We start from the raw sequence: 22089 nt of genomic DNA on the forward strand, positions 1-22089 counted from the left end.
AAGTGCGACATCTGTTTTTAAATCAGTATTTTGACCACATTGTAACACAGTTTTGTAACTATTTACAAATTCTATCCAGGTTATAACTATAACTTTCTTTTTACCCCGTTTAAATAAACTGCAACAAATATGACAAATTTGTTTCTATCATTGTAAATCACATCTAATTTTTAATATTTGTTTTGTTATAAAGAATTTTACTTTGTCCTTAGCGACATTGGCGCTATGGTTTTACCACAGTGTGTTCGTCGTCTGTGTACGAGCAACTTAAATCAGCTGAGTGTGGGCAAACAAAACAAATCGAAAAACATTATTACTGTTGCAACAATGTTGGTGACAACTATTGGCCTTGCATGCTAAGCTTTTTAAAACAGCGTAAACATTTTTATAATACACAGATTATATATGTACATAAATGTGTTTTAAAATGTACAAGAGTTGAAGAATGATATCATCTACAATGAGCTGTACATATTTTGTTGCATACAAAAACAGAAACAAAAATAAAAACACAATAAAAATCGGTATGAAGACATTTGGCAGTCGGTCATCAGGGAATTAATAACTTAAATGTAAACCATGATCTCCTGAAAATATACAGTGAAACCTCCCAAAACGAGGTCTTTCAATTCTGCGACAGCGATCGTTTCGTTCGCACAAATCTAATTTGTGTAACCTATATTTTGTTCGCAACACCAGTTACTTCAATATAGCGGGTTATGCAAAAAGTAAATGAGTTACCTGGATTTATTTCTGCGTAACCAATAAACGCTTCAAACAGTTTCAATTCTCAGAAGCCTGCAAAACTGGACCCTCCCTTTGTAAACCGGAATTCCTTCCAAAGCGGACGTTTAACACGGTTCCTTTTTCATAATCAGTGCAAAAATTAACCTCTCTAAACCAGATACACTGGTGGAACCTAAGTCTGCACACCTAAGCATTTGTGTTATATTTTAAAGTTAAATATTTCTTTAAAAATATTTGTTTCACCGCCATAGTACAATGGAACAATAAACGTGTTCCAACTAAAGTTATTTTAATTTTAATGTTTTTTAAACTCAAGTAATGGGCACATCTTTAGTAGGACCCCCTGCATTTACTGGTCTGCATGACGGCACATAAGTCTGCGCAGCAAACAGTAAAACAACCACTTCTGTCGCTAATGCTTACATAAAACAGCAACAAACAATGGATCCGACTTTTGTAAGTTCTAAATAACAAATACTTCCTGTTATAGTCTGTTTCAGAAACATTTAGATTGTGCAAATGAGATAAATATAAATGGTGTTCCGTGCTCCTTAGTTTGGACAACACAAAATGACAATATAAAAAAAGCCAATGTAAAAATATTTGATCATTATTCAACAAAAATTGTCTGTTATTAACTGTGTAAATGAGCACAAATAGTGTTCGTTAGACATATAGGACAATCAATGATAATTTTGAAACAGACTATAGCTAAAATAGGCCATGCTGTAAGTACAATCTTCAAAGTCTGTGTGCAGCCATTTTGCACTGTGTCACTCGGAGGGAAATTCAAAGTATTCTTGGATGTTTACGTCAACAGATAAAATAAGACATTCATTTCATTTATGAATTCATAAATTATAATAAGGTATGTATTGAAGCTTCTATGTAAATTTATGTAAGTTGATATGCAAGGTTGATCATTACAACGTTGACAGACACGTGTTGACAGGTGATAGAAAAACACGTTGATCGAGGCTAGCAAAAGTAGCCTTTTAGTGCATTAATTCAGAGATTTATCAATAAAAGTGTTGTCGACCAGTTTTATACATATATTCACAATCAAGATGTGTTGTTTTAGCAACGGTTTTGTGAATTAAATTAACGTTGTGTTTGTTTGTTTACAAACATACCCAGACACTTGTTTCAAGACGTAATGTAACGTGCGCAGACTTTTGTGCCGCGCAGACTAAGGTGACATGAGTGTACATGTTAAAACCGGACATTTTAATTGGTGCGGAGGGTGTCCGGTTTATGACGGGTTTCACTGTGGTATAACAGTACTGTACTATACTGTTCTTTTGAGTACCAGGGCCCGTGCTTATAAAACTTTTACAGTCCAGACTCAATCTCAAATGACATCGCACACATGCAACTTGTATGGTGTTGCCATGATGTTACTGTCTCAGACTCTATTACAATCTCAAGTCTAGACTCTAAAAGTTTTATAAGCACCAGGCCAGGTATTACTATAAGCCATCAGAGGCACAATTCACGAAACTGTCGCATGTTTGTGATCTGGTAGTGCTATGCAAAACGACATGCAAAGATGATGCGATATTTCCTAAGAGAGCTTTTTGAATTAGGCTCCAGGGCCCTGTTCCACGAAGCGATCTTAGCGCTAAGATTGCCTTAAGTACATATGTTTGTTATGCACTTAAGGTGATCTTAACGCTAAAGATCGCTTCGTGGAACGGGGCCAAAGTGTAAACTGGAGCTCTACTGAAAACCCTAAACGATATCAACATGAAACTTCATGTGGGTGTGTTCTGTACATGAGAGATTTCGTTCAAAGATCACAAGGTATACGGAGTCTAGTGTATACTTTATATACAGTCTTATCTAGTGTTACCCCTGGAAAAATATGAATACTTTTTGGTTTAAAAGGGTCCTCTTTTTCTATCTAGAGATATAGATGATACTCCCCGAGTGTCTTGTGATATCATAATTTATCAGCACGAGTTGATAAAAGTATGAAATCCGAGGCTTGTCGAGGATGTTTATACTTTTATTAACGAGTGATGATAAATTATAATATCACAAGACACGAGGGGGATATTCTTTTTATCATCCATTATCATTCTTTTCATTTGCAACAATTGTAAACAATGTCAGTAATGTGAGTTGAATGTCACTATATTTGGCAGCGGTACTCGTTAACTAGCAGAACAACAGTGGCGTGATGTCACTAATGATAGGTTTAGCACTGAAACATACACAGTGACGTAACAAAAGAAGCAATATCTCCTAGAAGAATATCGCAGGAGATATCGCCAAATTATAGTGCCAGCGATATCTCCTACAAAAGCCTTTAATGGATGATAAGACCATCTTTATTACTGTTTCCCCCCGGGCTTTTTTTTTTCACTGTTCCCCTCCACCTCTTAAGCTATTTTAGATTAGGTACTGTTCTGCATATATAATGTATGTATATCACACTATTCAAGTAACCCATAAAGTCTCGTCTTAATTTAGCACAATAATGAAGATGAAAGTAATTATGCTTTATCATCAATACAGGGTTGAAAGAAACATTTCGTTGACCGTTTTTTTCTGAATTTCGAAGGTGAAGGCTTCTCAGATAGCATTTTTCTTTCAGAGTTTACAACTTATATTAAAAAACCCCAGAGTTTGGGAGCATTTCGGACACCATTTTCAAACCTGAAGTTGGTGGAAATTTTATTCAATTACTAATCTATAGTCCTTCCCACAGGGAATGCCTTTTTTCATACTATAGAATTTACTACAAGTTATTTATTTCTGAGCAGACTGTTTTGAAACTTGCACACAAAAATAGTTTATTTTTTGTTATTTCCAAAACACTTTTACCTCTAAAACCAACTGAAATTATTAACAAAAAACATTTTTGTAGGAGGATGGGACCGACTATAGTAATATCTGTATAGAATACAAAAATGTAATGTGCGATTGAGTGTGGGAATCACTGCCAGAAAGACGGTTAATTTCCTGATAATATGGATGAGGGAGTTTGTGGCTGTCACTATTTGCTGTTGGTATTTATCCGAACTCTTATTTCTTTCTATCAGTATATTTTACACAAGTATTTCTCATGTTATTTTTAGGGAAAAGTACCTTTAATTTAAACTATGATTTATGCAAGCAGTGTTTCAAATGGGAAAACACTGGTTATGATCAGATCTACCAACAGATAACTTGGCAGAGCAGACAGTAAGATCTAATATCGCTGTTCTTACACTGGACAACAATCACTGTATGCCTACCAGCCTCAGTCATGTAGTGGTTAAGCCTTATGATTAAGTTTGTTTTGTTTCCATTAGTAGCAAGGGATGTTAATATATGCACCATCCCACAGAATCAAGCGAGCACTTTACCACTGGGCTACTTCCCACTCTTTGATTTAAGGTTGGTAGGAACTGGATTTACATCCTCATCAGGCACTAAATCGGAGACTTTTTTTTTAAAGGATTGCAATGATGTAATCTAGATATTTAGAAAAAGTTAAAGTTTATTTTGTTTAACACCACCACTAGAGAAACCTGATTTATTAATTGTCAGCTTTTGGATGTCAAATATAATCTTAGACGAAAAATACTAAATTTTTCCGTGGCGAACGACAGTTTTATTGCATTCATTAAAGCTTACGTTACCTCATTCTATTCCACATTTAAGTGAAGATCACTTCAGTTAATACATTTCCCTACCTAGTGCCTTTCTTTCACATTCTGCCACATATATTTCCCAACGAACAGATCCAAGCACTTGGGGAAATCCGTAAAACAAATTCTGTTTGTTCTACGAATCCTTGACCTATACATCGAGAACATCCGCTTCAAATTTCAAAACCACAACTGTCTTTCTTTTTTGTTAAAAACATTACTGTTCACCGACTGTTCTTAGTGGAAAATGAATTTGAATGTCGGAACCCAGTGCTACGTTCTCTCCTTCTTTTTGATTGGTCGTTTGCTGATGTGTTTGTTAATGATCTCCTGAATGCGCGGTTTGTGTTCGAGGATATTCAACATGGAGCTCCTCGCCTCCTGTAATTGGTCGCCTATCAGCTGACACCGCTGGATGTTGGCCTGAGGAAGAAAATCATCGGTCAGTAAACAAAGAAACATTCCGAGAGAACTGCTAAAATATGCAATCGGTCGCATCGACAAGTCATATGCGATCTGTCAGCCCTACAAAAATTTGGAACGTATAAGACAAAAGTCGTTCCGATTTAGGTATTTTCACAGTACGATTCGATCGCATGCGACAAGTCAGTGCCACTCAGGGCTAGCTCTGGCACTCGCCAAATTCACCAATTGCGAATTTAAAAAACAATTGGCGAATTTTATTTTAATTTGGCAAAATAATTTTATGAAATAAATGATATTGTTAGAAAATAACTTGGTTTCTGCCATTTTTGAAGTTGAGTTGATAATTTGGCAAAATTTTCTGCCTAAACCAGGGCTAGCCCTGCGACTAATCGCATGAGAACGCTGCCTGAAGCAGTCAAAGTTCCCTCTTTAGGCCCCACAAATGTTCCGATTGCTTAAGATTAAGGGTCATAACTCTAATTCCCATGAGTCAATCTTGATCTGGCTGCAACTCAAGGTCAAGGGCCATAACTCTGTCAAAAATGAGTAAATTCCCATGAAAGTCAAATTTGATTTGCAAATGTACATGATAAAGCTATATACCAAATGTTGGTGAAAAAAACAGCTTGGAAAACTATATGTGGAACAAACGGACCGACAGTCAGACAGACATATGAACAGAAAGAAAAAAACATAGTCACCTCAGGTTGGACCAGTAAGGGACTACAATTTTTCTCATTAATACGGACATCAGATATTCTGTTTTGTAACTTGTTGAATTTTCCACATGTAACCTCCGATTAATATCTGTGGTTGTACTGACCTGAGAGAGTTTGTGTATTACTCCATCATAATCCTTAATGAGATTATTACTGACTTGAGAGTTCTCAATGAGATTATTACTGACCTGAGAGAGTTCGTGTATGATCGCGTTGTAATCCTCGATGAGATTATTACTGACCTGAGAATTCTCGATGAGATTATTACTGACTTGAGAGTTCTCTATGACATTATTATTGACTTGAGAGTTCTCTATGACATTATTATTGACCTGAGAGTTCTCGATGAGATTATTACTGACCTGAGAGTTCTCGATGAGATTATTACTGACCTGAGTTTGTGTACGACCGCGTTGTAATCCTCGATGAGATTATTACTGACCTGAGAATTCTCGATGAGATTATTACTGACTTGAGAGTTCTCTATGACATTATTATTGACTTGAGAGTTCTCTATGACATTATTATTGACCTGAGAGTTCTCGATGAAATTACTACTGACCTGAGATTTCTCGATTAGATTATTACTGACCTGAGATTTATCGATGAAATTATTACTGACCTGAGTTCTCAATGACATTATTACTGACCTGAGAGAGTTCGTGTATGACCCTGTCATAATCCTCTATAAGATTATTACTGACCTGAGAGAGTTCATGTACGACCCCGTCGTAATCCTCGATGAGATTGTGTTTGATCTGTGGTCGCGGGGTGATCACCTCCTTCAGCTGACTGATCCGCGAACACATCTCCCTCTCAGAGTCCATCTGATAACATACACAAAATCATACAGTGTTAATTAACGGCTCTAACTCGATGCTACTTTCTTTTAACCAAAAAGCAATGCAGGATTTTCAATGTTTTTAAAAATAAAATTAAAACAGCCTTAATTGGAAATGAAAACAAACATGACATCATCTGCTATTTGTCTATAACTTGGCAAAATAGTTTTTGGTCAGGTTTTAACTTTACTTATTATAAAGTTAGCCTTTAAGAGATGACAAGTCGGAAATAATATCCAAACTCATCCACACGCAGTATAACCTGATCTAGCTGGATATCCACACCTAGATGCTTTTAGTGTTTGTTTGCGCACTGTATTCTCCTCAGTGAAAGAAACAGTCCAACTGATTGCACTTCACATTTTATAATATGGCCCGCTAGTTGTGGGTTTTTTTAAAGTAACAGGCCAAAATAAATATGTTCTGCTAAGAAAAATAAGACAGTACGGGATGATGGAAGGGTTTGGAATGGTGTGTGTATAATTAGGACCTCTGAGATGTACTTTTAGATCTTTAGGTAATTAAAATACAACACAATTAGGAACAGATAATAGCCGATGAGACAAGGAAGGAAGGAAGGAAATGTTTTATTTAACAACGCACTCAACACCTTTTATTTATGGTTATATGACATCAGACATATGGTTAAGAACCACACAAATATTGAGAGGAAACCTGCTGTCGCCACTTCATGGACTACTCTTTTGGATTAGCAGCAAGGGTTCTTTTATATGCACCATCTCAGGATAGCACATACCACAGCCTTTGATATACCAATCATGGTGCACTGGCTGGAACAAGAAATAGCCCAATAGGCCCACCGACGGGGATCGATCTCATACCAACGACACATCATGCGAGCACTTTACCACTGGGCTTCGTCCGTCCTAACCCACACACCCCATCCCCCAATGAGATAACTGCACATACATCTGTCTCTGGAAAAAAACCTGTGATTTTTTTTGGTGGATTTAAGCAGGTGAATTTCTGTTTCACATGCTAGGTCTGTAAAAAGGACTACATTTAGATTTGCGTATGCTACATATGTTTGTTAAATCCCGTTCATCTCATCTGCACTTGTAATAATGAATATCTACTCATTACTCACGAGATTCTCTAATTGAGCTGCCATGTGGTAAAGCTTCCAGCCACTGGCCTTCTGCTGTATACCTCGCTGGTTCGACAGTTCATTCACTGTCGGCCTTCGTTCGTCTACAACAGAAAGGATAAATAAAATAAATATGAGAAAATCTATGTCACACAAACACACACACGCACATACATGCGTGCACACACACATACATGCGTGCACACGCACACACATACATGCACACACACAATACAGACAAATCAATATATATTTCAGTTAAATAATTTTTTATTTTCCCCAAAAACATTTGGTACTATAATGCCACATACAAATCCTGTTTAAAATTCAAGATATTATAATAGTTTTATCCTATGTCTAAAATTCAAGAAATTATAAAATCAAACAAAAAATCTATCCAACCAGTCCACGTCTGTATTCTAGTCGTTGCAGAAATAATGAAAGAGGTTGTCACATGACTTAAATGTGGGCGTCTTGGGTCAGATAACATCTATCTAATTGGTTGTTCAGATCTCCTGATTGTTTTTTTGGATGTTCTGACTGGTTGGTGCAATGTCCTGATTGGTTGGTGCAATGTCCTGATTGGTTGTTGCTATGTCCTGATTACTTAATGAGATGACCAAGACCTCCCCCACCCCACCCCCATTTTTTATTAAAGGGACAGACCCTAGTTTCAACCCATGAAAATTAATACTAAGTTTAGTTAATCTACAAACCTGTAACACATTTGGATAAAGTTACAATTGAGTGAAACACGATGTGACTTTGAAATGGTGAAATACCCTCTAAAAATAAGACTAAAACTCGACTCCATAACTGTTACTTCTCAGATGCACGTACATTTTTAAAAATATGATAAATACATTTTGTGATATTAAAAACACCAGGAAGACCAAAAACACTTCGAATGTACGGAAATTGATAATCTCATCCATAAAATCTAAGTAAAGCATGATTTCAGTTATCAAAAATGGATATAATAGTCAAATATATACCTTGGTGTTTAAAAACTAGGGTATGTCCCTTTAAACAATTGCGTCTACAAAGTTTGATACTTGAAATCAAGATTAAAATGTACAACCCTTCGACAAAGTAATTTTAATATAAATTTAAACTTTACCTCAATACCATCAATATCTTTTGTGAAAAGAAATTGTAATCCGATTTAGTAATAACTTAGAGTTATTTCTCTTTGTAAACGAAATTGCTATTTGAAAGACCGTGGCATAATTTGTAAATATTAACCAAAGGTACGTATCTTCATGGATTTCTTTAACAGATGTCTTTTTTCATTCTTATGAAGACCTTGATATGATCTTGAAAGAATAACTTTGGCAAACAAGAACTTAACATAATGTAACGTGATGGATAAACACCATCAAATTTTATTCACTTCATTCAATGGCAGTATGAAATACTTTTTTTCTTTTTTTTTAAATAATGAAATCTGCCACTTTGATCAATTTCACTTTCAATTTCATTTTTAATTTGTTAAAATTTAATTTTAAAAATTTAAATTGAAAAAATAATATCCATTTGTTATTTACTGTTAATTTATTATTGCAATTATAGAACATACAAGACCTATTGTAAATACTGATTGCAACTTATGGTGACTGTAAGCTGAGATCTGGTAGTAAAACTGGCTGTCAATTATAGGAAAATGTTTTAGTCTCTACCATAGCTTCGTTAAATGAGGCCTAATTCACAAGGAAGGGAGAAATGCACTAAGGTTAGAGGTCAGGTTGCTGTATGAAACTCCGTAACCAGAACACAGACCTTTAGGTTTGACGTCTGAGTATCTACAGAAGTGGTTGTATCTGGGTTTCCACGTCAGGTTATAAAACTGCATAAGGTTTATGTTTGGTCTCGTGTTCTCAGTGGTCCACCGGACTCCATCTTCATCAACGTATTCTGAAAAATGTTAACAATGATTAAAAACTGTAATTCTGGGACAGCAACTTTCAATTCAACTAAGGTTCAAACATGCCAGTGTTCGACAAAGTCACTAACCCTCACAGGAAAGAAATGGTTTATTTAACAATGCACTCAACACATTTTATTTACGGTTATATGGCGTCGGACATATGGTTAAGGACCACACAGATATTGAGGGAAGAAACTCGCTATTGCCACTTCATGGGCTACTCTTTTCAATTAGCAGCAAGGGATCTTTTATATGCACCATCCCATAGAGAGGATAGCACATACCATGGCCTATGATATACCAGTCGTGGTGCACTGGCTGGAACGAGAAATAGCCCAATGGGCACACTGATGGGGATCGATCCCAAACCGACTGCGCGTCAAGCAAGCACTTTACCAGTGGACTACATCTCGCCCCCCAACCCTCACAGAAGCATTAGCTATTTTGGTAATTCAGTTAATAATTTTCACTAGCCTAAACCAAATATTCACTAGCCAAGACCGAGGGTTAGTGAATTTGTTGAACCCTGCAAGATAATATAGAAAATAACTAGTTAATGATGTCGGATATCTGCTTTATCCTGTGACGGTAAGAATAGGAAATTTCGCGAGGCTCTACCGAGTGGAATTTCTCATTCGGCCTGAACAGGATAAAGCAGATATCCGACATCAGTAACTAGTTATTATTTTTATCCTGCAGACTATAAAAATTAAGGTGAAAAGCTATTATTTCTGTTATTTCTGCCACATTGTACGATGACCTAGAGGTCAAATGAGCAATTTTGTAATGTAGCTATGCGTGTGACGTCGTATAAGTGATGTCAAAAGTCATAATCTGCTAGTATACGTTTATGACTTTGCTTTAATCAGTTATCATAATCTGTCAATAGAAACAGTGGTTGCAGGATAAAATAATAAGTTCATTTATATATCGCTGAACTCCACAATAATGTATGTTCAAAGTGCATTACATAATCAAAATGACATGCTTAAAACAATAACATAGTAAAACAATTGGTAGGATAATACAAAAATAACAAATAAATATGAGTTATTATAAATGCCTAAGATGGGGAAGATAAAAAGTCAAACTGAATAATTAAAGTACTGGATAAACAAATGTGTTTTAAGAAGTTTTTAAACAATATAAGATTTGGGGCATTTTTAAGAGTGCCTGGCATTTCATTCCATTTCTTCACAGCACTCACACTAAAGGAACGGGAGCCAAAAAACTTAAGCTTCCATCCTGGGATAGCCAGTAGGTTTTGCTGGCTAAAACGAAGATACCCAGGTGGTTGATAGACCTATAGGAGCTCACACGGATAAACAGGAGCAGTTCCATGGACGCACTGGTATGCAATGGATAAAATCTTATAATTGACTCGTGCTGGGACTGGTAGCCAGTGAAGAGTCTTTAACAGAGATGATCAACTTGTGGACACACACCGTGGCTGGTGGTTAGTAAGAGAATTAATGTTACATTAGCTTTACACATTCATACTGGGCTGTGCTAACATTATGAGATATGCAGGGCAGGCCTGAATCTAGCCACAAAAATTACGCTTTTTTTCCGCCACACTCACGTTGCCAAGTTATTAGCAGTAGTGACATTATTTTGGACCTAATCTGATTTTAAAAACAACATTGCACAAATGTCAAAACCTGACTACTTAGTGTTATAGCCCAGCCCACTTAACACCTCATCAGTCAGTTGTTTTAGGAAATGTGCTACTTGTTTCCATTCGCAGTAAGGGATCTTTTATATGCACCATCCCACAGACAGGATAGCACATACCACAGCCGTTGAATATACCAGTTGTGGTACACTGGCTAGAACGAGAACTAGCCCAAATTAATTATGGAGAACACTTCTCAGTGAAATGGTGAACATAAGCAAGAGATATATGATCTAACCGGTTCTGATGCCCTTTTTGATCTCCCTGGCTCTCTCATTCCTCAGTTCAGCCAGTCGATCTATCTCTTCATCTGTGGACGTGTTGTCCTTTAACTCTTCTGTCGCATTTCTGAACAAAAACAAACATTCTGAGAGTACTGATAAAGCAATAGATGTCCCCTACCCGGCCTAACAAATTTTCTTATCTCCTAAGTTCAAGGGCCATAACTTGTCAAAAATGGGTAAATCGCCATGGAAACTCGATCAGTAACCGTACATGATAACACTATACACAAAATTTCAGCTTAATATTTCAAATTCAAATTTTAAAAGACTTGGCAAATTTTATTTTAATTTGCCGGAAAAAAATGCGTGTAATACTTAATATTTTGTCAGAAAATAACTATAGATTTTGCATTTTTAAGATAATTTGGTGAAATTATCTGATTACCCAGAAATGGCCCTGTATTGTGAAAAAAAGTATCCGGAAACCTATATGTGGGACAGACAGACAGACAATCAGGTCGGAGATGAAACCTAGAGTCCTCTCTGGTTGGACCAGTAGGGGACTAAAACACAATTTAATATCATGGTAGGTATGCAGTAATTACCTAGCTTACATTATTATACTTCCAGTCTGAAATATATTCTGCCAGTAAAATAAAAGTGATGAAACCTGAATAAAAATTATGTAATAATATGACAAGCAACCATCTTATATTTTTACAGCCAACTGCAAAGTTAGTTAGAGTGGGTGTGGGTTATTTTGGCATGCTTCCATCACAGAACTGTTCAAGTATGCCTGTCGTGAGCACAACCTCCGACTTCACCAGAAAGTTCTGTCCATGACAGGAGATAGTTTGAATCAAACTAGCATCTCATATATATACATTGATCAGAAATAGGAACATCACTTAAATTTTAATAATTAATAAAAATGTATTTATACACTAGAACTATTTAAAAAAAAAAAAAAAAAAAAAAAAAAAAAGAGGGGGGAAAAAAGGTTGTCAGTGGCAATGAGAATCTAAAATATTTCCTATTTGATCTATTACAGATTTTTTCTTCTTAACATACAGATTTTTATCTAAGACAGTTTTGATTCTTACAGTAACTGTTTCCGTGGTTTCTTCCTCGGCGACGCCTCTGTCCCCGATGTGTTGTGAGCAGAGGCAGCGGCGACTAGAACAAGAGTCGACAGACCTAAAATAAAGAAGAAGATATGTCAAAATGTCTTAATTCAACAACACACTGCCATAGAACAAGAGTAGACAGACCTACAACAAAACAGAATATATGTCAAAATGTCTTAATTCAACAACACACTGCTACTAGAACAAGTCGATAGACTGACAACAAAACAGAATATATGTCAAAATGTCTTAATTCAACAACACACTGCTACTAGAACAAGAGTCGACAGACCAACAACAAAACAGAATATAGATCAAGATTTCTTAATACAACAAGAGTACCGGTGAGCAAGGTTGATCAAATCCACTAGACCTCAGTCCCAGTAATGAATGTTTGGTCGGGGCTGATGGAAATGATCAACTGTATTACTGTAATACATAGGGAAATAGCCATAGTGTCTGTGAGGGCTAATGACTTACTCAAACATTCATGGTGGGGTTCATGACATAGGAGTTTAATGGACAAGCACACAAATTATTGAATGTGATACGCAAGTTATGGCCTGAACAAGGATTTCCTTTTATGTGCAGTAATGTTGTGAAAGTAGGTCACAGTGACCTAGTTATGGTATGTGATACACCTCCATCTAAACTTGTACTTACATGCAATGTTTGATGATTCTATATGAATTGGTAAGGAAGATATGAGCCAGATAAGGATTTCCTTTCATGTGCAGTAATGCATGAAAAGTAGGTCGCGAAGACCTAGTTCTGCTTTGTGACACACTACCATTCCAAGTTGTATTTGCGTACAAGATTTGATGATCTTATATGAACTGACAACACCATACCATAATAGGGCCCGTCAAAGACAGGCATATAAAAACGCACAACCACAAAAACATACGTTGACATACCTATAGCAAAACCAATTATTTGTCAAGACTTTTAATACAAAAAAATATATATTGCTACTACAATAACAGTTGACAGACCTACAAAAAAACCCACCCTGAATATATGGCAAAATCTCTCAATTCAACAAGCATTTTGAGAGTCAAAACATGATCTGTAACTGTACATGATAAAGCTATATACTAAATTTCAGCTCAACATCTTCAGGTATCGCGAAGAAATGTACAGAAAACCATATGTGGGACTGACTAAACAGATGGATGGACAAGCAGACAAAACCTATATTATTACCCATATGGTTAAAAATATATTGATACATATCAAAGTGACACGTCCCACTAGAATGCCAAGTGGGACGTTAACACTTTGACGTCACACGATGACGTCATCGATTGGCGCACTACAACCTCATAGGAACGTCAACTAAACAAGTTGAGTGATATAAATTAAGATCGATTATGAGTAAAAAATAGGATATTAAACTCGCTACCATTTTGAATCATGTTTATGTCCCACATGAAATAATTTTCATTGTCACTCACTAAAGCTTGTGACAATTGAAAGTTATTTCACTTGGGACATAAACATAATATGAAACAGAAGCTCGTTTAAAGGGACATGCCCTAGTTTCAACCCGTGAAAATTAACACTAAGTTTAGTTAATCTACAAACATGTAACACATTTGGATAAAGTTACAATTGAGTGAAACACGAGCCTGTGACTTTGAAATGGTGAAATACCCTCTAAAAATAGACTAAAACTCGACTCCATAACTGTTACTTCCCAGACGCACATGCGTTTTTAAAAATATGAAAAATGCATTTTGTGATATTAAAAACACTAGGATGACCAAAGACACTTTGAATGTATGGAAATTAATAATCTAAACAACAAAATCAAAGTAAAGTATGATTCCAGTCGGACCGGACTAATGAGCTGTTACTGAACCTTGCTAAGTTTTACAAGTCCTCGTATCTCATATTTTCATGATGTACGTTCACACCTACATACTGTACATACATTTTAAAGATAAAATACCATTTTCTACAGTGTCTGATGTGTCCTGTTTTAACCTCCCATCCAACTGGTTGGTCTGCGTGGGCGTCGTGGCATCATTTGATGACAGGGCGGTGTCCGTAGACGAACGACTGTTATCTCTGATACACACAAAACAAACAAATCAACTGGTCAAAAAAGGAAATTATAATATGCCAACAAGTCTGTAACAAAATAATACAAGTTCAAGAGACATAAATAATTCTGTCAAAATTGGATAAATCACCATGAAAGTCAAACTTGATCTGTAACGTTGCACTCAACACATTTATTTACGGTTATATGGCGTCAGACATATAGTTAAGGACCACATCTACACAGAGAGGAAACCTGCTGTCGCCACTTCATGGGCTACTCTTTTCGATTAGCAGCAAGGGATCTTTTATATGCACCATTCCACAGACAGGATAACACATACCACGGCCTTTGATATACCAGTTGTGGTGCACTGGCTGGAGCAAAAATCACCATGAAAGTCAAACTTGATCTGTAACAAGAAGAAGTTTGTTTTGTTTAACAACACCATTAGAGCACATTGATTTATTAATCATCGGTTATTGGATGTTAAACATATGGTCAGAGAGGAAGTGCGCTACATTTTTTCATTAGTAGCAAAGAATCTTTTATATGCACCATCCCACAGACGGGATGGTACATTCCACGACCTTTGATATACCAGTCGTGGTGCACTGGCTGGAACGAGAAATATCCCAATGGGCCAACAGACGGGGATCGATCCCAAACCGACTGCGCATCAAGTGAACGCTTTACCACTGGACTAGGCCCAGCCCCTTGATCTGTAACAATTTATGACAAAGCTATACACAAAACTGTAGCTCAATATCTCAAGGCATGGTGAAAAATAAACATCCAATGGGCCTACCGACAGGGATCGATCACAAACCGGCCGATGTGCTTTACCACTGGGCTACGTCCCGCCCTTTGATCTGTAACAATTCATGATAAAGCTATACACAAAACCTTAGCTCAATATCTCAAGGTATGGTGATAAATAAACATCGGGAAAACTATATGTGGGACAAACAATATGATTAACTACTCACCCTGCAGGAGTTTTCGGAGAGCTGATGTTTGATGGTGGTTCCGGTTTCAAGTCGGTCTTTGCTTCAGATTTCGGACTGTGATTACTATCAGGCATCAAGCCAAGTGGTCTTTTCACGAGACCAGCACTGAAAAGAAAAATACACGAGAGAGAGATAAGTAAAGAGACTGTCCTGAGTTTTTAGCCATTGTAAGATGTTACTAATTAATAACATTTTATAACAACTAAAATTACATACAAAATACAAGAAGGAAGGAAAATGTTTGATTTAACGACGCACTCAACACATTTTATTTATGGTTATATGGCGTCGGACATATATTAAGGAACACACAGGTATTGAGAGAGGAAACCCGCTGTCGCCACTTCATAGCCTACTCTTTTTGATTAGCAGCTAGGGATCTTTTATATGCACTATCCCAGAGACAGGATAGTACATACCATGGCCTTTGTTTCGCCAGCTGGAACGAGAAATAGTCCAATGGCTCCACTGACAGGAATTGATCCTAGATCGATCATGCATCAGGTGTGCACTGTATCACTGAGCTACATCCTGCCCTACTACTCAATACAGATTCTTGTTTAGAACATCAGTGTCTGTATATTCAAAGTGTTTCCGATAGTCCTGCTATTTGTAAGCAGGGCAAACTGGGAAATTTGACAAAGTTTGACAAAACATTAAGACAACCAGAAACACATGTAACATACATATTTAATACATATGTTACGCAGAAAAATATATTTAAGATGTAATTAAATTTCCATCACATTCATCACAATATAACGTCATCCCAATGCCATCAGTCCATAAACGATAAGGCTGTCATTTTCATATTTATCGAGAAATGAACAAACTCCTGTTGCTATATTATTCTTTATGGACCAAAAATAATTCAAAATAAAGTATGAAGTTTTAGTATTATTATTAGCAAGTATAATTCAAATTTAATAATTATAAGTATTGTCTGTTATTTCTTTTATGAGTGTAAACGAAATAACAGACAATCCTTAATTAGTCATTAAAAAGTCTGTTAAGTCGGCAATATGTTAACAATGGCTGTAAACTCAGGGAAGTCCCTTTAAATTACCGGTGATAAGACAAAAATCCAGGTACCATTAAAACAAATAGCATTTTATTGTGTCAAAATAGTGTTCCCAACTTTAGAGAGAGCCCTGAATGCTATCATTACTGATATTCCAATTAATTAAGTTCATCACACGTGACTCACATGACCTAATTTTGACCAATTAGTTGAACCGGCATTTTATGATCCAGTACAATAGAGAGTTAATATCTTTCTCAAAGATTTATTCACGGATTTAGTGGTACCCAACGTAGGCTCCTTCACAAAAGTAAGTGCAGTGTTCTCGCTGCTCCATTTAAGCGGGGCGCCCCGCCCCGCTATTCCATTTTGCCGCCCTCCTTTCACGTTCCCCGCCCTCCTTTATTTTTGAGCGCCCTCCTTTATTTTTGAGCGCCCCTCTTTATTTTCCAGCACCTATCTCTGCTATTTCCAAATGCACTTTTTTTTTCACACAAAAAACAATGATCAGTCTGCACACTGTGACACTGGACATCAAAGGAAACAAGCCGCGTTGTGTACGAAAAAGCAATTGACAAAACATTTACGACAGTTACCGTAACGTAATTTAACAGTATTTTTAACAACTTCTATTTTGTCTAATATCTGTATCCATTTGTATGTTTGACAGACACAATAAAAGTTATATTTTATGTAAGCAATGAAAACATTTAATTTTTTACGGATTCGGCAATCTCCAATTGAAAAAAAACCCTCTTATTTGGCGCCAAATTTGTCACGTGATCAGAACGGTCATTCTGTCTTTTGTTTCCACTAACTATCGTTTGATATTTTGTCCTCAGTTGCAGATATAATTGCTTGAAACTGATGATTTTTACTTTCTGTTATTCTGTTTATTCAGTAGTTCTTTATAAAATATTGTAAACTTTTAATTTTGAGGGGATATTAACGCTTATAAAAACAACGGAAGTGGTAGTGTTTATCATTAAAGTCATTTATCTTGAGTGCCAAATAATATATACACCGTCTTTACAATTCGATGAAGATGGAAATAACAAAAATGTATCTGACATTAAGATCACTTTACAAACATCTTTATTGTTTTTCGTATATCTTGAAATCTTTATTAAAAATAATAATATTAAAACTGTGATCGGTCCAGCAAAACCGGAACTGCCCGTGAATGCCAGACCGATATTATCTTCGGTTCAATTAAAAGACGAGTCTTTATAAACCCCTTTGCACTTTTTTGTAGGCAAAATAAGGAGTATGTCTTTTCTCAAAGTTTACCAACACAAAACAATATGGTAACCAAACTACTCCTCTTCTCCCCCCCCCTTTTTTTTTTTTTTTTTTTTTTTTTTTTTTGGTGTGGGTTTTTTTTTTGGTGTGATGCCGAGCGGCCGCCCTCCTTTAATTTTCACCCAGCGAGAACACTTAAGTGGCACTTGAAAATTCCCAGTTTGATACGTAACTATTTTTGTAATAATGTCTGTTCAATAGCATAACAACCATTCCAAAATATGATTGAATTAAAAAATAATTCAATAATTTTTAGAAACATTTTTTAAATAATAAAGATAAAAACAAAACAAAACAAAACAAAACTTAATAAATAAATTATAAGAAAAAAAATAAAAAAAAGTAATTTGTGTTACTTACGCCTCACTGGTTCGTTTTCTAAGGATGCTTGGTCTGGGGGAAGCGCTGGGGTTTGAACTCGGAGATGCTGCTGGTTGCTGGGCGTGCAGGTTGGCGGGACTCGTGTACATGCTACTGGCCGCCGCCGCCATGGAGTGGAGACTGAGGCCGGGGGGCGGGGTTTTCGCAGGAGGGGGCGTCTTGCACAGATTGGAGGAAGATAATGATACCACTGCAGAATACAAAACAAAAAAAACTTGTGAAACGTTTACGGGTAAAATAGCAATCATTTGGTTATTTTAAGCCTTAAATAGGCACAAAGTATGACGTGTACACCACATGCCTGCCAATCAAAATGATTAAATACATACATTAATCATGATTAAAAGAAATATCTTGCATAAATTCAGCCCTAAATGTCTTCTATAACAATAAACTGCAATATAAAGAGATGAAAAAGGGTTGTAAATTTTTTTTCTCAAGAAATATTAATACTGGTGGTCAGCTCCCGGTATTAGCCCTAGGGTTATGGTTGCATAATGGTCTAAAATGAAGGACCCCCATTCTATTTGGCAATTCCTCCTTTCGCAGTCCATCTCCACATCCCAGTCCTTGTCTCTTCAACTGCTACAGGTACTGGTCTCTTATGACCATCCGTGCCACACACCTACCATTCCCCGTCAGTTTCTTTTAGTGTGAGAATGTTCAGTAGTTACATCTGGCATTGTCAAGAGACACCTTCTACTTCGTGAAGGTGATAAAAAAAATAAACAATACCTTGTTTTCACCCATGAACCTCAATAAGATCAACATTAAACAGCTCCAAATAAACACGGACTTACTTCACTACCTAACGATCGCCTGTAGTATGGGAGTATAGTAGGTGGTTACAGGTACATCTTAACAATGCTATAAGTAATTATTGAACAATCCAAAGTGGCAGGTATGTGGCACAGATAGCCACAAGAGACAAGCACCTGTCCCAGTTGGAGAGACAAGGACTGGGATGTGGAGGTGGACAGCGAAAGAAGTTGAAAGCTAGGAGGAGCTGCCAGATCGGTAAGAAATGAGATGGAATTCAAAAGAGAGAAAGGAAAGGAGGCAATGGCAGAAGAAAAACAAAATATAAAAACCTGAATCATAAACTTGCAGCAACCACACACATGAAATTCTAACTAATAATAATAATAAAAAACAAGCATTCTGAGAGCAATACATGTCCCCTTATTGGGCCCAACACATTTTCGTATCTCCTAAAATCATGGGCCATAGCTCTCTGAAAAATGGGTAAATTTAAGTCAACCTTGATCTGTAACAGTACATGATAAAGCTATACACAAAATTATTTGTGGCACGGCACGGACGGACAGAAGGATGGAGAAGAAACCTACAGCCCCATACAGTTGGACCAGTAGGGGACTAAAAACAGAAAAAAACCCCTATCTGAACAGTTTTGAACACAAACTTACAAGGTTTAGAATCTGACGACATGCTGGTGCTGGTGATAGACTGACTGAAAGGCGGATGGACAGACAGCGGCTGTCGTAACTGGTCCATTGACACCATCATCGGGCTGCCAGCAAACCGCACCGCCGAGGCAGACGCCATCGTCATTGCATGACCTTCCAAGTGGAAATAAAAACAGTTCAACAAATAGTTTATTACAAAAGTCTATTTTAATTAAAAAGGAACAGATGAAATGGCATGTAACTATATGCTAAATAATTATAAAGCTCATATAAAAAGATATTATTAAGTTTGAACTCCATACCAACTCTCATAACTTTTTTTTTTTTTTTAAATTTAACTAAAAAAAGTTCTTAAAATTTAAACCTTTATAGATACATAGCAAAATAAAGACTAATTTTAGGCATTTCAGAACAAATTCATTTAACAGTGTCAAATTCATTTTAGGTTGGAAAAAAAAGCAGATCGAAAAATAAAAAATCACTTTATTGCACCAGATTAATCATTTTTGAAAAAACCAGGAGTGAAACATGGCACTCATCAAGACAATCAGAAATTCTACTGTACCTGTCTGATCAGTCTGTTGTCGAGGGGGAAAGATCAGGGTGCTAACCCCGGGTCGGACGGGCCCCTGGGATGACATGGGTAATGACCCCTGAGGGTAGATGAGTGGGTAGCTCAGTCCATACTGCCAAACGCTGGGAGTGGCTTCCTGGTGTGATAAGAAGGGAGATAACTGGGGCAGGTTGGGCCTAAAACAAAAGAAACCAACAAATGTTAACAATGAATGAGTGAGTGAGTGAATGAATGAGTGAATGAATGAATGAATGAATGAATGAATGAATGAAATGAATGAATGAATGAATGAATGAATGAATGAATGAATGTTTAACGATACTCCCAACACAAAAATATACATCAGGAGTCATAAAAAGTAAGTATATGGAAAATGTTAACAAAGTCCACCGTTAAAAATGTCGATCATGAAATAGAGAATGAATTAATGTTTAACAACCATACCAGCATGGTAAAGAAATGTTTTATTTAACGACGCACTCAACACATTTTATTTACGGTTATATGGCGTCAGACATATGGTTAAAGACCACACAGATTTTGACAGGAAACCCGCTGTCGCCACTACATGGGCTACTCTTTCCAATTAGCAGCAAGGGATCTTTTATTTGCTCTTCCAACAGGCAGGATAGCACAAACCATGGCCTTTGCTGAACCAGTTATGGATCACTGGTCGGTGCAAGTGGTTTACACCTACCCATTGAGCCTTGCGGAGCACTCACTCAGGGTTTGGAGTCGGTATCTGGATTAAAAATCCCATGCCTCGACTGGGATCTGAATCCAATACCTACCAGCCTGTATACCGATGGCCACCGAGGCCGGTACCTGCATGGTAAATACATCAGCTATTGGGTGTCAAACAAAGGTAAGAAAATGACTGAAGGTTCAGTGTCAAGAAACACATTCTAAAATGAAATTAAAACAGTGTAAAAAGCTGTGTAAAACGATAAATATTACAGGTAACTATATAAGTTGGAATAAAATGCTGCATCTCTTAGACAATATTTTTTAAGTTCTGGATGAAACTGATTCTGTATGGTCCATGAGCATGAAGTGTAAAACATTCACTTTAACCAAGACACAATTTTTTTTGAGACAAGTTAAATATTGTCCTAACCATAGTGGATCCCAACACCAAATTGCCATAGATTATAGACAATATTACATGAGTGGCCATTAGATCGCTATCATATTAACAAGCAAAGGCAAGTTGGATACGTTTTTAAACAAGTTGTATGTTAAATGGTATGGTACCAAACAGATTTGAGTGTACATAGTATTCTATTTTTAAGCTAAAATACATTTTTCATGTAACTGGCAAATAAGATTCCATCTTACCTCGAATCCTGTGCAGGAATGGTGGTCGTCATGGAGATGGGTGTTGTGGCGGCCGTGGAAACGGTCCTGTGAGACTGAGAGATGAAGATACTACTGCCTGACGACGGGTGACTCACTTCCGGTCTGATCACCTCGGGGACTGATGACTGTTTCAGCGGGGGAACCTTGGCTGGCAACACGAAAAAACGACATTATATTATAAATTTGTCATTTCTTCCCTGAATTACCTGGAATCTGTAGTTACTATACAGTATTTAATAATGGATTGATTTACTAAACCAGGGTTTCTGCCAGAGGGTACAAAGAGTAAAGTAATGTAATGTACCCTAAAATCTTGGAAATTAAAGGAGGGTTTTGGTTTTTTTTGTAATATTTGGGGTGTGACGTAGCTCAGTGGGAAAACGCTTGCTTGATGCACGGTCAGTCTAGGATCGATGCCCGTCGGTGGGCCTATTGGGCTATTTCTTGCTCTAGACAGTGCACTACGACTGGTATATCAAAGGCCATGGGATGGTGCATATAAAAGATCCCTTGCTACTAATGGAAAAAATGTAGC

At 36.8% G+C, this 22089-nt stretch overlaps 1 protein-coding gene across 1 annotated transcript in view; it reads right to left on the reverse strand.

Annotated features, from left to right (window-relative positions):
- Positions 1–2949: 2949 nt before the first annotated feature.
- The window catches only part of LOC121371151 (histone deacetylase complex subunit SAP130-A-like), a 31346-nt gene continuing 12206 nt past the window's right edge, over positions 2950–22089 (reverse strand). The window contains exons 8-19 of the mRNA XM_041496825.1: positions 21534–21702; positions 20187–20371; positions 19622–19774; positions 18174–18384; positions 15470–15595; positions 14388–14506; positions 12410–12503; positions 11321–11430; positions 9260–9394; positions 7481–7584; positions 6235–6357; positions 2950–4808 (exon numbers count right to left, since the gene is read on the reverse strand). Of these exons, the coding sequence (XP_041352759.1) occupies positions 4659–4808; positions 6235–6357; positions 7481–7584; positions 9260–9394; positions 11321–11430; positions 12410–12503; positions 14388–14506; positions 15470–15595; positions 18174–18384; positions 19622–19774; positions 20187–20371; positions 21534–21702 (1679 nt within the window). The 3' untranslated portion in view covers positions 2950–4658. The remainder of the gene's footprint in view (positions 4809–6234; positions 6358–7480; positions 7585–9259; positions 9395–11320; positions 11431–12409; positions 12504–14387; positions 14507–15469; positions 15596–18173; positions 18385–19621; positions 19775–20186; positions 20372–21533; positions 21703–22089) is intronic.

Source organism: Gigantopelta aegis, chromosome 1 (genome assembly GCF_016097555.1).
Source record: "Gigantopelta aegis isolate Gae_Host chromosome 1, Gae_host_genome, whole genome shotgun sequence".
In the NCBI taxonomy this organism is placed as follows: Eukaryota; Metazoa; Mollusca; class Gastropoda; order Neomphalida; family Peltospiridae; genus Gigantopelta; species Gigantopelta aegis.